Below are 18358 nucleotides of genomic sequence, written 5' to 3' on the forward strand. Positions count from 1 at the left end.
TCATCAAAGGCACTAAGGCAGAAGAAAAAATATCATGTGTAAAGAATAATAACCATGATCAATACAGAGAAACATAAAAAGACTTAAGCAAACTGATTCAAGATGATATTAGTAGAACAAGGAAAGTAATAAAAATGATAACAGAAAATTTCAACAAATAGTTTTATCTCTTAAAACAACTGTGACTTATGGCAATCTGAGCTTGTACAAAAGAGAAATTGTAAGCTGTTTCTGTTTCTTCACAAAAGGATTTATAACTGCCTTTTTTTTATTGTTCAAGCAAGTGACTATAAATATTCAGATATTTATTGCTTCACTATTCTCATTATATGAAACTCAAAAGCACATTCTATTTTCATCTAGCAACATTAGGAAAATATTTCCAAAAAAAATAAAATTTGAATTTAAATCTAAATTCTAAAATCTTCCCTCAACAAAACCTAGAGAAAGAGACTATAATAGGTCTTTTTTAAAGATAAAAATAAGGGACTCACTGAACAGCAATTTTACAACTGGCATCAAAAGGACACAAGAGGATTCAAATGAAATCTGTGCATTCTAATATATTAGCCACATTTCAGAAGTTGTAAGGTTTTTATGAATCCTTTGTTCCTCAGGAGAAAGGCAGCTAATTCTCACAATTTATGAAAGGAAATAAAACAAGCAAAATAAGTTACATGCAGGCATCCATTTTTTTTCCCAAAAAGTTTTTAGCTACATTAAATTTTTTAAATGCTCACATTATTGACATAAGGCCAATATGTTAAAAAGTGATTTATATATACTATGCAGAATAATACTCTTGACATATAAGTTCTTGAAAAATCATAACAGCTAAACATAAACTCTAAGATTTAAAAAAAAACCAACAATTATGAAATGTGGAAAAGAAATCTAAGGAAAAATCATTCAGGGATCTGTTCACTCTCAAGATTAAGTATTTATAATCCCTATATACCACTAAATGCTCACCTGGAAATATTCTACAGTTGCAAGGTATTGACATTATCTTCCATCTGCAAAATGATATCCCAAAAGTAAAACTGATCTGTTTGCAATATCAGCAATTTAATTTTAAAAATGTGAAAAATACTGAGATGCCTACACATTTGTGGTAATCTTTTTTTTAAAGTAAGAATACTTAGCACTCTGAGTGTTAAACACTCATTTATGCTTTCTACACACATAGATTCACCTTCACAGACTCCAAACACTTTGAAAGTCTATTGCAAAAATAGCTATCGCTCTACTATATGGATAAGCCTCAAATTTAATGAGTTTCATCTCTATTTCATTGTAAAGATAATGAATTTAAATCTTCAATTCCATCAATATCTGGGACTGCCTCTATCATGATCCACCTACATTTCATTTTCCTATCATGAAATTTCGAAGCAATTTGAAGAAATCACTGCCTGAAACATTTTTCCAGGCCATGGGATTCTCTGTTCATAGAATTCCAAGGAAGATTAGAAGTGATAGATTCCACATATAACCACAATTTCCAGAAGTAATCTCCTCCATTTATTATGAGATAAAAAAATTAATGTTTTCATAGTCACACAATAAGCTAGTGACAAAGGTGAGACGAACACAATTTCAAACTCACAAACTCATACAATTATCTACATGACTTAATACATTATAAAATATTATCATTTTATTTGTTTCATTTTATGTATATAGTTAAAAGATATTATAAAGACTTTCTTATACATGAAAAGTAAAACATCTATTAATCTAATTTGACACCATTCCTAATTCTTTACTAGTTATGTATCTAAACTAAACATCTACATTTAAAGATGATGATAAAAACAAATCTTTCATCACATTTCAGTTTATTCAGGATTTGTCTAAATATTTTTGCTCAAAATACAAACTTTGGAATCTTTTGGAATCTGATTAACAGAAAAAATTTAAAATTAAAAATTACTTTAAATTTTATTTATAGCCATAATCTATCATTTCCTACCTATATTTTGTTCCATAAATGCATTCTCCAAATGAGACTTCCTATTTGCTATTTTCTTCTAAAACTTTGGTTTACAGTCCTGATATGATAAATGGTCAAAAGATATGAAAATGCAGTTTTCAAAAGAAATCCAAGCTATCAACAACCATATGAAAAAATATCTATCAATAATAATTCAAAAAATGAAATGTGAAAACATAAAAAACTCCAAAATTCTATCTCACAACCACTCAGATTGGTACCTGATTAAAACAAGTATTATTGCACTGTTGATGGTCACCATGATCTAGTCTAATCATTCTGGAAAGCCTTTTAGAACCATGTTCCAAAAGTTATTAAATTATACATACTTTTTGACACAGCAATATTGCTACTAAAAGTATCCCTCAAAGAAATCAAGGAAAAAGGAAGAGAACCAAAATATACAAAAACGTTTATAGTAGCTCTTTTCATGATGGCAAAGAATTGAATCTGAGGAGGACTCCATTAATTAGGAAATGTCTGAACAAGTTATGGTCTATGAATATAATAATAGACTACTACTGAGCTGTAGGAAATGATAAAAGGAATGTTTTTTTTTAAAACCTGAGATGTATATGAATTTATTAAGAATGAAGAGAGCATAACTAAAAGAGCAAATTATACAGTAATGTAATGAGAAACTCAACTCATCCCAGTGAACAACCATGGTTCTAGAAGATAATAAAATTGGCTACCTAGTAGAGAAGTGATGGACTCAAGAGTACAGAGTGAAAAACCATTTTTTTTTTTTTAAACAAAGCCAATGCAGGAAAATAACCAGATTTTTCACAACATATTACTCATTTTTGCAGATTTTTGTTCTCTTCTCTTTTAAAGAATATTGTTTGTTCACCTCCCAGCTACCTTCACTTAAACACCAAATGGGGACTCCTTGGGGCTAGTTACAACCTCAGCAAGAACCACAGAGACTTTTACCTCCCAGACCATTTGTTGAGTCTGGACCTGAATCCAGGAAGAGTGAAGAAACCTAGACTGTTTGGGAATTCCAGGTCAGGTGTGCTGCTGAGATCCAGTCCTGAGAGATAAGGAGTGCAAAAGCAAGAAAGCAGGGATGCTGTTGGCTATGGGCACTTGTAGGAGTGAGGAGCTCTTGGTTTTTGTTTCCTGGTCAGAGGGGATAGTTAAAGGGAAGCTTGAGGCACCATCTTTCTACCCTATAATTAGAGGTGCTTACATTAATACATTTCATTTAAAAAAATGAACCAGCAAAAAATAAAGAATCCCACCATAGAAACATTCTATGGGAATGAGGAAGATCTTCAGAAGACATTTTAATTGGGCAGCTAGGTGGCACAGTGGATAGAGCACCAGCCTTGAATTCAGGAGGACCCGAGTTCAAATCTGGTCTCAGACACTTAATATTTCCTAGCTGTGTGACCCTGGGCAAGTCACTTAACCCCAGCCTCAGAAGGGGGGGGGGGGGGAGCCTCTATCCCAAAGAAAAAGGTGAAATGGATCCCTGCTCAGATAGAATTTAAGGAAGAATTTAAAAAGTAATTTTAAAATCAAATGAGAGACATTGAGGAAAAACTAAAAACTAAACACAGACAATCCAAGAAAAACAAGATGATTATGGAAAAAAAGTTAACCAACTAGAAAAGGAGATACAGAGTCTCAAAGTTGAAAATAATTCATTGATAATTAGAATTGGGCAAGGGAAAGCCAGTGAAGATATGAGAGACCAAGAATTACAAAACATTATAAAGAGTGAAAAAATAAAATAGAAGGTGAAACATCATATAGAAAAATCACAGATCTGGAGAACAGATCAAGAAGAGAAAATATAGGATGTCAGAAAGTTCTGATGCAAAAGAGAACACTGATACAATAATGCAGGAAATAATCCAAGAAAATTGTGAGGAAAAAGTAGAAACAGAAAAAAAATCCATCGATCATCGCCTCAACAAGATCCTTTGTGGAACACACAGGAATATTACTGCCAAATTTTAAAACCCCCAAATCAAAGAGAAAATTTTGTAAGAAACAAGAAACAAATAATTCAAATATACCGGGGCTACAATTAGAATTTTAAAAGACTTAATAGAAGCTACAATAAAAGACCACAAGTCCTGGAATCATATCTACCAACAATCAAAAGAATTAGGCCTGCAGTCAAAAATATCATATCCAGCAAAATTATCCATAGTTTTAAATGAGAAAAAAATGAACATTAAATGAAATTGCAGATTTTCAGGACTTTCTGTCAACCAAACTCAAACTTAACAGAAAATTTAACATATAAAAGCCAATATGAAAGATCAATTTTAAGGAACTCAACATGGATAACCTGTTTAAACATACACAAATTGTTTAATTTATCTTTACATGGGAAATGTATACTATATGTTTAAGATTCATATCAACAACAGAGTAGTTCAAAAGAAAGATTGGCAGAGTTAAGGTAAAATCAGTAATCATATTATACAAATGAGATGCAAAGGAAGAATAGACAAGGGTATTAGAGGGGGAGTGAGAGCTTGAAATTCTGAAAACGTACTTACATAGGGAATGGGTTCAATAGGCAGCGCTAGATATATACCATGAAGGGTGTAACACCCTCCAAAATCTATAAATACAGAAACAGCAGGGATAGGAAAGACGTGTGTGTGTGTGTGTGTGTGTGTGTGTGTGTGTGTGTGTGTGTGTGTGTGTGTGTGTGTGTGATGTGTTCTTAACTGTAACTTGCTTGGGGATGATGAGGATGAAAAGGGAAAGAAAGAATAAAGTAAATAAGGTGTGCACCAGAAAACCAAAGAACAATTTACAAGAAAAAAATGGACATTCATAAATATAATTTCTTCAATTCCTTCCTGATCCAGTAATTTATTGTTATATATTTTTAATTCTTCCTTATGTTCTGCTTTACTTTGTTTTGTATTCTTTTTCTGTTTTTCTTTTTTCTTATTCTGTTTTCTCAAATAAAATAATTTTTTTATTATTATAATTTTTTATTGACAGAACATATGCATGGATAAATATTTACAACATTATCCCTTGCACTCACTTCTGTTCTGACTTTTCCCTTTACTCCCTCCACTCCCTTCCCTAAATGGCATAGTATGTCCTAGGTACAATGTATGTGTGCAGAACCGTACAGTTCTCTTGTTGCACAAGAAGAATTGGATTTAGAAGGTAAAAATAACCTGGGAAGAAAAACAAAAATGCAAGTAGTTCACATTCATTTCCCAGTATTTCTTCTCTGGGTGTAGCTGATTTTGTTCATCATTGATCAATTGAAACTGAATTAGATCTTCTCTTTTTCAAAGATATCCACTTCCATCACAATACATCCTCATACAGTATTGTTATTGAAGTGTATAATGATGATCTGATTCTGCTCAATAAAATAAATTTTTTTTAAAAATAATAGTTTTGTTACATAAAAAAATTCTCTGAAAGATGGGAAAATGGAGAGATTTTACTGAAAGAAATTTTGATGATCTAAAAAAAAATTTGTGTATATGTGTATGTATGTGTGTGTGTATGTGTGTAATACATATATATATATATGTATATACATATATATAGATACACATTAAATTTTAAATAGTAAGTTCACTTAGTTATGCAGACTCATCGTCCACGCTGTTGTCAGATTCTGAAATCAAGAAGAAATCTGAGAAATCTTCTGAATATTTAGCAAAGAATGGTGGTTTTCTCCTGAGTCACTCCCTGAAAACATCTGGATCAAATTAAAAGTGTTACTTAAAGTGTTACTTAACATTAATTTTCCATCTTCTACATACACAAAAATTTTAAAATATAAATGTCAAAAAATGAGGGACTATCTCTAAAGTTGATAATCCAATACCTGTCTTTTGCTTTCTCAAAAAAAAAAAAAAAAAATTTCTGATCTATATCATTCAGCTAAAAATATCTATACCCCTCAGAAGATAAATTGAGAAAATCATTCATTCTCATAAAATACAGAAAATATTCAAAGACATCTTAATCATAATAAATCAGAAGAGAAACAGAGAAAAAGAAACTTGCTGGAAACCAGAAATCACCATGGTGTGAATCATTTACAATATTAGCTAATAAACTCTACAGGAAATGTCACCAGGTGATATTTGAGTACTAGTAAATATGGATTAACTCTCAAAGAGGATTCCCTCCCCCAGCATATCAAATAATTATGATCTGAAAGTGTTTCCTTTTAATATGTCATTATATATTATATCTTAGATGCATGTCCCAAGAAGATTTGTTTAACTCATAAACAAATGGTAAACAAATATCTCTGTAATGACCCTCTTCTTCCCATGCTTCTTTTTAGATGATGTCTCAAGTTAAAAGTTTCTCTGGTTTACTTATACAATTGCTGGGAGGACAAGGAGCTACTTTGCTCTTGGAACATCTAACTCTCTCCTCCTCAGAAAGAGCTACCAATCTGTTTTTAAGCTATCATCATACAAGTGTCCTTTCCCTTCCTTCCACCTCAGGATAATATTCTTCCATTTTCCATCATCCTGACAAAAATCAAATCTCTTCCTACTCTTCCATCATCTCAGATTCCTTCTTTCCCCAAAAACTTTTTATTTCTGTTTCCTACAGGACTCCTTTATTTTCCCTAATAACTTGGGACTGGCTGTGACAGCAATACAGATCCACTTGAAGAAAATGACTTAAATTTCCCCTAACCTCTACAGTGGCTAAGATTGTCTGCCCTGTTATTGAAAGTATTTAAGAATGCAGGATACAAAATAAATCCACATAAATCCTCAGCATTTTTATATATCACCAACAAAATGCAACAGCAAGAGATACAAAGAGAAATTCCATTCCAAACAAATGTTGAGAGTATAAAATATTTGGGAATCCATCTACCAAAGAAAAGTCAGGATTTATACGAGCAAAATTACGAAACACTTGCCACAAAAATAAAGTCAGATTTAAATAATTGGAAAGACATTCAGTGCTTTTGGATAGGCCGAGCGAATATAATAAAGATGACAATACTCCCCAAACTAAGCTATTTATTTAATGCTATACCAATCAGACTCCCAAGAAACTATTTTAATGACCTAGAAAAAATAACAACAAAATTCATATGGAAGAATAAAAGATCGAGAATTGCAAGGGAACTAATGAAAAAAAAGTCAGATGAAGGTGGTCTAGGTTTACCTGATCTAAAGCTATATTATATAGCAGCAGTCACCAAAATCATTTGGTATTGGCTAAGAAATAGACCAGTTGATCAGTGGAACAGATTAGGTACACAAGACAAAAAAGGGTATATCTATAGCAATCTAGTCTTTGACAAACCCAAAGATACCAACATTGGGGATAAAAATTCATTATTTGAAAAAAACTGTTGGGAAAACTGGAAATTAGTATGGCAGAAATTAGATATGGATCCACACTTAACACCATATACCAAGATAAGCTCAAAATGGGTCCATGATTTAGGCATAAAGAATGAGATCATAAATAGATTAGAGGAACAGAGAATAGTCTACCTCTCAGACCTGTGGAGGAGGAAGGAATTCATGACCAGAGGAGAACTAGAGACCATTATTGATCACAAAATAGAAGATTTTGATTATATCAAACTAAAAAGTTTCTGTACAAACAATAATAATGCAAACAAGATTAGAAGGGAAGTAACAAATTGGGAAAGTATTTTTACAGTTAAAAGTTCTGATAAAGGTCTCATTTCCAAAATATATAGAGAACTGACCCTGATTTATAAGAAATCAAACCATTCTCCAATTGATAAATGGTCAAAGGATATGAACAGACAATTTTCAGATGATGAAATTGAAATTATATCCACTCATATGAAAGAGTGTTCCAAATCACTACTGATCAGAGAAATGCAAATTAAGACAACTCTGAGATACCACTACACACTGTCAGATTGGCTAAGATGACAGGAACAAATAATGATGAATGTTGGAGGGGATGTGGGAAAACTGGGACACTAATACATTGTTGGTGGAGCTGTGAAAGAATTGAACCATTCTGGAGAGCAATTTGGAACTATGCCCAAAAAGTTATCAAACTGTGCATACCCTTTGATCCAGCATTGCTGCTATTGGGCTTATATCCCAAAGAAATACTGAGGAGGGGAAAGGGACCTGTATGTGCCAAAATGTTTGTGGCAGCTCTTTTCGTAGTGGCTAGAAACTGGAAGATGAATGGATGCCCATCAATTGCAGAATGGTTGGTATATGATGGTTATGGAATATTATTGCTCTGTAAGATATGACCAGCAGGAGGAATACAGAGAGGCTTGGAGAGACTTACATCAACTGATGCTGAGTGAAATGAATAGAACCAGAAGATTGCTGTATACTTCAATGTTGTATGAAGATGTATTCTGATGGAAGTGGATATCTTCAACATAAAGAAGATCCAACTCACTTCCAATTGATCAATGATGGACAGAAACAACTACACCCTAGAGAAGGAACACTGGGAAGTGAATGTAAATTGTTAGCACTACTGTCTATCTACTCAGGTTACTTACACCTTCGGAATCTACTTAACGTGCAACAAGAAAATGGGATTTACACACATATATTGTATCTAGATTATATTGTAACACATGTAAAATGTATGAGATTGCCTGTCATCTAGGGGAGGGAGTAGAGGGAGGGAGGGAGGGAGGGGAAATTTTGGAAAAATGAATACAAGGAATAATGTTATAAAAAAAAAAATTACTCATGCATATATATCAAAAAAAATTTTATAATTATAAAATAAAATAAAGTATTTAAGAATATTTAAACCTCAATTTAAAATACCCAATTAAAACTTTTCAAAGAGTTTCCTCAAATTCCTTTATAACACAGTTTTTAAAGGAAAATTCTCAATTCAATATCTAGTGTGTGCTATGTGATGCAAACTAGAGTTTCAAGGTAACAGATTTTATACTGACTTGAACAAATTTAAGAGTTAAACTTTTATTTTTTAAAAAAAATTGATGTTTAATAAGGACTTATATTTTTAAGTCTTAATTTCAATTATGTTAAGAATAAAACAAAGGGAAAGGGAAGGAAAGAGAAAAGGCATTTATATAATGCCTATAACATTCCAGGTACTATGCTAAATGATATACAAATATTATTTCATTTAATTCTCACAACTTAGAAAGGTAGGTATTACTATTAGTTCCCATTTACAATTGAGAAACCTGAGTCAAACAGAGGTGAAGTAAGTGACTTGCCTAACATCACAAAGCTATAGAGTGCCTGAGATAATATTTGAACTCAGGTCTTCCTGACTGCAAGTTCAGGACTCAGTACTATGGTGCTATCTAGAGAGTTCAGAGATGTAAAACCTCAAATGTCAATAGTACAGCTGAGTCTTCCTTCATTGCAATATGTATATTTTTGAGAAATAACAATGAATAAGGCCACAACAACAACAACAACAAAATAGAAGAACCCTAACCAAGTACTACCACTATCATCTCCCACCTTTCATTCCTGATAAAGCAACAGAGAAAAAGAACTGTTCAAATGATTTTCCATCCAACTATACCCATTCCAAAATATACAATGGGAAATATTTATCCTTTTGGTTTTTCTTATGTAGACTATTAGATCAGAGAGTAGACTCCCCATTGAAGATCTAGGAACAAAGGCAAGGACTTATGAATCCCTGCCCATTAACCAGGAATAGGAAGGAAGAATCCACAAAAAAACAAATAGAAGAAATTATACAAATTAAAAGGTGAATCTTAGCTAAAATGATTCTCACATTTAGGAGCGTTAATATGAATTCTCCCTTGACCAATGTATATTGTTCTATTCATTGTATTTTCATCTCAGAACCTTACGTAATTTCTCAAACATAGTAGGAGTTTAATAAATGCATGCTGACTAATGGACTGAATGCAAATCCCCACTCTTTCACATCTCAAAAGATTTTCATGAATATCATGCCCACAATATTTATCATCTACTGGTGAACGTTTCAGTGCTGAGCTTCCCTAAATTTATTAGCTGAAATCAAACCAACACTTCTTACCTCATTCCTAGTTAAGGTCAAAAAGGATACATGATTTTGCTATAAAAGATCATATTTTACAGAAGCAGAAAACTACCTTTGAAAACCACAGATAAGGGAAGAATTCATGATCAAATGAGGATCACAAAAGAAAAAATGGGCAATTCCAATTACATAAAGTATGTAAAACAAAACTAATGTAATTAAAGTTAAAAAGGAAAGTTAAGTGGGAAAATATTTGCAGTTAAGTTTCTCTCTTAAAGGTCTCATTTCCTAGATATTTAATTATTTACATTTATAAAATTAAGAGTTATTCCTCATAAGATAAATTTCCAAAGAATATGAATAGGCAGTTTTCAGAGGAAGAAATCCAAGCTACCAACAAACCATAAAAAAAAAAAATGCTCCAAAACAACTAATAATCAGAGATGCACTTAAAGCATCTTAGTAGTTCCATCCCTCCATCAGATTGGCAGTTGATTAAAAAAGAAAAAAAAAAAAAAAAAAGAAAAGAAAAGAAAATACTGGACAAGTTCTGGGGAAACAGGCACATTGATGCACTATGGAGCTGTGAATTGGTGTCCATTCTGGAAAAACAATTTGGAGCTGTACCAAAAAAAACGAATAAGCTGAGCATATCCTTTGACTCATCAATACCACAACTAGGCTTTATACTCCTATGAGAACAAAGAAAGAAGTAAAGAACCCATATGTAAAAAATATACATAATTCTTTTTTTTTCTTTTTTTTTTTTTTTTTTTTAATAAAAGTGACAAAGAACAAGAAACTAAGGGAATGCCCTTAAATTGGGAAATGGCTGAACAAATTATTGTATTGGAATATACTGGAATAATATTACATAGTAAAAAAAATAATGAAATGGATTATTTCAAGGAAACCTGGAAAAACTTTTATGAATTGATGCAGAGTGAGATGAATTGAACCAGGAGAGTAATTTATTCAATAAAAACAAGTAGTCATTCAAGGCAGTTCTAATAAATTTCGGAAGGAAACTGCCAACTGCATCTAGAGAGAGAACTAGGAAGATGAAATGTGGATTGAAGCATACTTTTTTCACCTTTTTATGTTGTTTTTGTCTGTTTGCTTTTTTTTTTCTTTCTCATGGTTTTTTCCCCTTTTGATCTGATTTTTTCTTGTACACCATGACAGATATGGAAATATATTTAAAAGAATTGCACATATTTAACCTATATCAGATTGCTTGCTGTCTTGGGGAGGAGGAAGGTAATGGAGTTGGAGAGGGAAAAATATGGAGAGTTGGAGAGGGAAAAATATGGAACACAAAGCTTTATAAAAATGAATGTTGAAACTATCTTTATATACATTTAGAAAAATAAAATACTACTGACAAATTTAAAAATTGTTTTAAAAAAGAATTAGAAGGGACAAAAAAATCATTGTAAAGACCAACTACTTTGAAAGACTTAATTATGATTAATACAATGACCAAAACATAAAGAACCAATAAAAAAATAATGTTAACCACTCCTACAATACTAACAGCAAGTATACTAGCACCAAGGATATAACATAGGTTTACAATAAAACACATCCTCACACCCCAGCCTCCTTCCAAGTTTTTAATGTCATGGACACTCTGGCTCTTGAATGGGGAAGTTTATCTGACTCAAAGACAGCCAATCTGACCAAAGCCCTTCAGGAACAAAAGCCTGCCAGCAGGGGCCACAACTTCATAGGAATTGAAGAGTGTGTTTAAAGAACACATAAAGCTCAGGATGCAGTATCTTGCAAATGGAAATATCTTGAAAATCTGAACTTAACTATACAAGATAAAAAATGGACATTTGGGGCAGCTTGGTGGCGTATCAGCCCTGAAGTCAGGAGGACCGGAGTTCAAATATGGTCTCAGACACTTACCACTTCTTAGCTGTGTAACCTTGGGCAAGTCATTTAATCCCAATTGCCTCAAGGGAAAAAAAAAAAAAAAAAAAAGATGGACATTCAATAAAGAAAAGTTTGGAACAATTTTAGGAGAAAAACCAGAACAAACAAAATGTAGGAGTGAATAGAGATAGTAATAGCAACAGAGTAATAACAGAAAGAATTCTAAATGAACATGAGGAAATTAGGGCAAAGGCCAAAATTTAACAGAGGTAACACTTAAGAGGAATACAAAGAGCATTGGTAAATGCTTCTTTTATGAGACTACATTACAGTCTGGAAGGATACAAAAAAGAGGGGAGAAAGAGAAAGCAAGAATATAGAAAAGAATGAGTAATGCATCAGAGTCAAGTCAAAAACTAGTAATGAGGGTGATGAGGTAATAGGGAACCTCAAAATCATGAGGTAAATACCTAATAATGAGGTATATACCTCAATAGGATTAAGTGAGGTCTAGTGGCAGGATTCAGGGTACAGGGAGTCACATGGAACCCCCCTTAGGATTCGGCGCAAGGATACAAAGTTAAATCAGGTCTAGTGACGGCGAGAGTCCCCTGTAAATAAATTTACAGGCCGAAAACCTAGATGGGTAAAAAGATGTTTATTGCCAGGTTTGGAAGCAAGGTTAAGGTCTGGTTAGTAAAAGGCATTAGATAGAGGAAGAAAAACGCCGAAAGCGGCGGGGACAGAGAAACTCTGATGCAAGCATCTTAGCTAGCATCTTTCAAAGATGATTCTAACTTTGCTCTTTTTATCTGCTTGAAGAAGTAATGGGCGGAGCTCAGGTTAATTCTTTGAAGGCTAGATTTTTGGCGGGCTTTATCCAGGCCAGCTCAGATCCGGTGGGGGGGGCTGGGTACAAGCCCAAACTAGTTTTGACCAGATCTTGTATCAAAGAGGGCTGAAAACCCAAACCAACTGGGGGCTGGGTACAGCCCAAAATGGCTCAGATACGGATCTTTTCCCCTAAGAATATCTTGTCCCAAAGGTAGATCAAACAAGGAATCTTAAAGGGGCTACGCCCGCAACAAGGGGATGGTGATTTCTCTGGTCTCCCAAATCAAAAAACCTACAGAGGAGTGGGTAAAGAGAAGAGGGCAAAGATGGAAAGTATGGGAAAGAAAGGAAGCCTTATTTTGGTGGTGGGAGTTCTACTGATGAATGCCCTTATGCAGTGGTCCTCAAACTTTTTAAATAGGAGGCCAGTTCACTGTCCCTCAGACTGTGGGAGGACCAGACTAAGGTAAAAACAAAAACTCACACTCTTGTCTCTGCCCCTCAGCGCATTTGCCATAACCCAGAGGGCAAATAAACCAGAAACTCCATTATTGGGCTTATATACCCAGGAAGTCATCAATAAAAAGAAAGTCCCCATATAGTCCAAAATCGTAGGAGCTAAGAATTAGAAGTAGAGCAGGTGCCCATTCTAAAACAAATTGTGGTATATGAATATATTAAAATATTACTGTGCTATAAGAAATGGTATATGTGATAAATACAGAGAAGTGTGGGATGATTTAAATGAACTAATACAGAGTGAAATAGAGTCAAGAAAACAATACATATATATGTATTAACAATGTAAAGAGAAAAACTATACATCACAAAAAAAAATCAAAAGTAAATTAATAAAATTATAACTATAAAGAACTCAAATGAAGAAATATGAGAATAAGATGTTATCCCCAACCCATCCTTCATGGAAGTGTAGGGTCCCTAAGTGTTATACATTACACATTTTTTCAGATTTTTTTCAGTGTATTGATCAGTTTTGCAGATTTCTTTTTTCCTCTCTAAAAAATTATTATTTGTTTATTAGATAGCTGTCTGAAAAGGAAAAGAGGAGGAATCCTTCATATAACTATGATTACATAAGAACAAAAGATATCAATAACTTGTTTTTACAAAAAAATTTCAAATGAAGTCTCTATAACATTCTAGAATTTCGAATATTCAGTGAAATTCTGTCCCAAGCCACAGAAAAACAATTTTGCCCAATTTTGTTTTTGTTCCACTTTATAAATATAGCACCTGGGGCATTTAATAAATACAGACATGATCAAGTAAATAATATAGTATACACATGCAATATATCAAAACAGTAACACTTACAATTTCATCTTGTATTTCATCATCGTCATCATCATCATCATCATCATCATCATCATCACTATTCTGGTATCCAGGTGGAAGTGGGGGACCTATGAGTTCATCTGCATCTTCAGATTGTATGTGAGTGGTTTGGGGTGGCAAAGGAGGCCCAATTAATTCTTCATCTGAACTATCTTCACTTCCACTGCTTTCTGTGTCACTAAAAAGAGAAAAAAAAAAAAAAATCTGTCTTTCCATTCCTCCTTGCTTTTTTTTCAGCCAGTGCATAGGACAGGTCTGCCGATTTCTTGTTATTACTTAGTCCTCATCCCTACAACAATGCATCTGTTGATAGTGGAGGAAGAATGTTTTTTTTAAGAGCTGTCCTTCTCTTCCTTCAGTTTTTATTAAGGGAGTTAGGGAATTAACTTCATTTCTTGGTTTTTATTTACTTTTATATTCTTGGAAGGTCCATCATGTTTTTTAAAAAGCATTTTATTGTTTTAATCAGCTTTAATCTGCCTTCTCACCCTTCCATTCTCCCCCACCCCAATTGAGAAAAACAAAAAACAAACTTCCACATAGTCCATGTCCAAAAAAAAATGTCTCATTTTGCATTCTAAATCCTTCACCTCCCCGTCAGGCAGCATGTATTCATTAGTCCTCAAGAATCCTGATTGGTTATCAGGCTGATAAGTGTTCAGCACAATGACATTCCATCTCATACATATATATATAACTAGTTCACTTATCTTCCAATTTATAGACATGTTTCACCTTGGGATTCCCATTTTTCACCACCTCAAAAAGAGCTATAAATATTTTTTTATATCTTTAAAGTTTATTTTCTTTAGGACTAATTCCTTTCATAATGTCCCTCTGTCTCTTCTCACTTCCTTACTTTTTCCCTGTTGAGTGAAATACATTTAAATATCCTATTGTGTGTATGTATATGTATTTCCCCTTCTGGGAAAAAATTAAGCATTTGGAAGTTAATTATTTTCTAATCCAATGTTTCTCATGTCCTGTTTCATATACTGAGATCATGCTGAATCAAAGCATATTCGAAAAATAGATTTTATCTGTTTACAACAAGAAGCCATTATGGCTTTTTTTTGGACTTCCCCCTTATCATCCCATTACTATTAGAAAAGTTTTTATTTTTAGCTTCTGAATATGAAATATGAATATGAAAGTTAAAGGCAAAGAAAAATAAAAGCTACAAATCTTAGGAACTCAGCAACTACTTTTTTTCCTTGAATATTAATTTATTTTTATCAGCCATGAAATCAGCTTTGAGTCATTTCAATAGTATGACTGATAGATATTTAGGCATAATAATTCATGTATCTGAACTGAACAGAAAGTTAATCTGATGTGGGTTAAGATTCCTTTCTAATTCCCAGCCTCCATAAATCCCAATGGGAGATATCCAGGATTTCCCAGCTCCCACCGGATCTGAGCTAACTTGGGCTGTCCCAGCCCCCACTCTAATGATCTGCTCAGGTTTCCCCAACCCCAACCCTCAGCACAAACAGTTCCTTAACTAAAAATCCATTGAATTCTATTGAAATTCTAACCCTGGCTGAAACCAGCCAGGAGCCAACATGGGACTCCATCCATGGGCCCCTTTCAAGATTACCAAAAGCCCCCATTTTAAAAAGAGGGAAACTGGAGCACACTCTTTGCAGGAGCCCCAAACATGGCATCCTTACACCGGCCATATCAAAGATTCCTGTCCGTCCGGTGCCAGCCCCGGCCCTGGCATCTTTCTACCTTTAACCTTACTTCCAAACCCCAAATAAACTTCTTTTATTAATGTAGGTTTTCGGGTCTGTAAATTCCTTACAGAGAACTCCTGCGCCGCTACTAGACCTCATTTAACTCTGTATCTTTGTGCCGAATCCAAAGGGGTTGCAGGAGAGCTCTATTTGACTCCCTGTACCCCGAACCTGCCACTAGACCTCAATTAACCCTAATTTCATCTAGATACCTCTTACCCAACTCTCATCAAATCCATGACATATGGACAGCAAACATTTACTGAACACCAATATTAGATGCTAGGTTTATAAAACCAAAAATGAAATGGCTTCTGCCTTTACCTCACAATCTATTGGCACAGATATAAGTATTTATATGCAAAATAAATGTAAAGTCATTTTAGAGGACAATAGCAATTACAGTAGGAGTGGGGCAGGAAATTAGGAAAGGCTTCTTTTAGAAGGTGTCATTGAACTTAGTTTTAAAGGAAATGGGATTCTAAGAGGCAAGGTGAGGAGGGGATTCATTCTGTGCTTAGGAATGACTAGCACAACAACCTAAAAGATGGTGAATGGATTGTACTGCCTGAGGAAAAGCAACCATAGAATTAACATGTAGTTCAAATATATATATATATTTAAACATTTAGGGGATAATGTTGAATTTTTGTTATTACTGTTTAATGTCCTCAGCTTTCAAAACTATGTAAGCTTTCTCTGTAGTTGCTATATTCTTTTGCTGTATGCTCCCCACAACCCCAACTAGGGATAGAAAAAAGAGAAAATCCTTAAACTTGGAATCAAATCAACCACAAAACTGCAACTCTATGTTCCATCTAGATTTTAAAAGAATAAATGTGAGAACAGCTAAAGAGAAAAATTAGGGGACCAAGAAAAAGATGGCAATGATAGTCTTAGCAATGAAATAAAGAGCCTTAGATATCTCTTATTCCTTTCTAAATCTTTAACTGAGACAAGAGAATATAGGCTAAACCAGTCCTCTCCTATTATCTTCTCCAATGCAGGTTCTAGGTGGGGGAAGGCTGGGAACAAGGTGGGATGGTGTTCCCACCTACATTCAAGGTCATCTACTTTTCAATATATTTAAAAGAAAAAAAAAATCCTATCAAAATAGCAAGGAAGTAAAGGAGTTCATCTAAAAGATGATGCAAAAACCTCAACTAAAAACTAATTAGCTAAATTGAAGAAAAGGACAAAACCAAGAGGTCATCTGTACCAGAATTAATGAAATTTAAATATACAATCGAATTTTAAAATACAAAATTAGGTAATAAGCATAATAAGGGACTTAAAGTAAGATTTTAATGGTGAATGGGAAAAGAAAAAAAAATCTCAATTTAGATTATTTGGAATTGTGGATGACATTGAAAAGGAAAAGACTTAAAGTTCTATAGTAGAACTAATAATTGGAATAAATATTCCAGAAGAGATAATATCACAGGTATCACTCTCCCAAGAGGAGAAATACAAAAATGTAAGCCTCTCATTTAGATAATTATTAAATTTCAAAATAATGGAGAAAAATGATTTTAATGCATCCAAAACAAAACAAAAAAATCACATTTCATAAAATACCAATTATATTCTTCCTGTACATGTCAGTAGTAACACAGGCAAAAGAACAAAATTGGTCAAAAAGTATATATAAAAAAAATTGGAAGAATTTAGAAAATGGTATTTCATGCAATATTTAACTTTTTTCAAGGCAAATAAACTTCAAAAACCAAAAAGCTCTCAACAATAAATTTATAAAAATCCACAACTAAAAGGATAAAATCTACAAATACACTCAAGGAAAAATGTCATATCAGTAGAGAAATAAGTATTCAACGATAATAAATGGATAATTTAAATCTTATCTTAAGTCTACAAATTAAAGCATTAAGATATTGTAAAAGGAATAGACATATTCGGTTTTGACATAGTTTAACTTTTAAAGGAAATAATTAAATATTTATGTCAATTAATAAATTTTAAAAACATTTCAAATTGACAATAAAAAGAGGACAAAAAGCAGCCAGCTATTCTGAAAACAAACATCTTTTATTTATTTTTTAAAAGAAATATAAAGCCATAAGAAATGACATTTACTCATTTAAAAAGCAAAAAGAAATGCCACCCCACCTTTCTTTAAACAATTTTATTAGTAAGAAAAATAAGGTATTTCACTCCCTTTAAACATTTATGACAGTGGAAAAAAATAAAAAGCTAAAAAAGAAATCAAATTTAACACATTAAATATGAATTAATGAAATTCTCCAATTTAAAATTATAAAGCAAAATCCATTGATATGCTACTTACATGAAACATTTAATGTATCAAAAAATATATATAAACTGAAATGAAACCAAACTATACTGTTCTAAAATATATCACACAACTGAAAACTCAAAAAATGTAAGAGCATCAATATCACCTAACACACCAGAAAAAATCGAGAAATGCAGATAAAGCTATTATATGCTATTACAAGGAAAATTAAAAGTTAAATATAACATTTAATTTGTATGTAGCAAACACACTATCTAAACTGGCCCTATGATCAAAATGCACTATCCTAACCTCTATCTTATTAAATCCCTA

General features: G+C 32.9%; 1 protein-coding gene across 1 annotated transcript in view; it reads right to left on the bottom strand.

Annotated features, from left to right (window-relative positions):
* WDR70 (WD repeat domain 70) overlaps positions 1-18358 on the bottom strand; it is a 295974-nt gene that overhangs the window by 261804 nt on the left and 15812 nt on the right. Inside the window, 1 exon segment of the mRNA XM_074282629.1 lies at positions 14012-14210. Coding sequence (XP_074138730.1) covers positions 14012-14210 — 199 coding nt within the window.

This window comes from Sminthopsis crassicaudata, chromosome 1 (assembly GCF_048593235.1).
Source record: "Sminthopsis crassicaudata isolate SCR6 chromosome 1, ASM4859323v1, whole genome shotgun sequence".
NCBI lineage: Eukaryota > Metazoa > Chordata > Mammalia > Dasyuromorphia > Dasyuridae > Sminthopsis > Sminthopsis crassicaudata.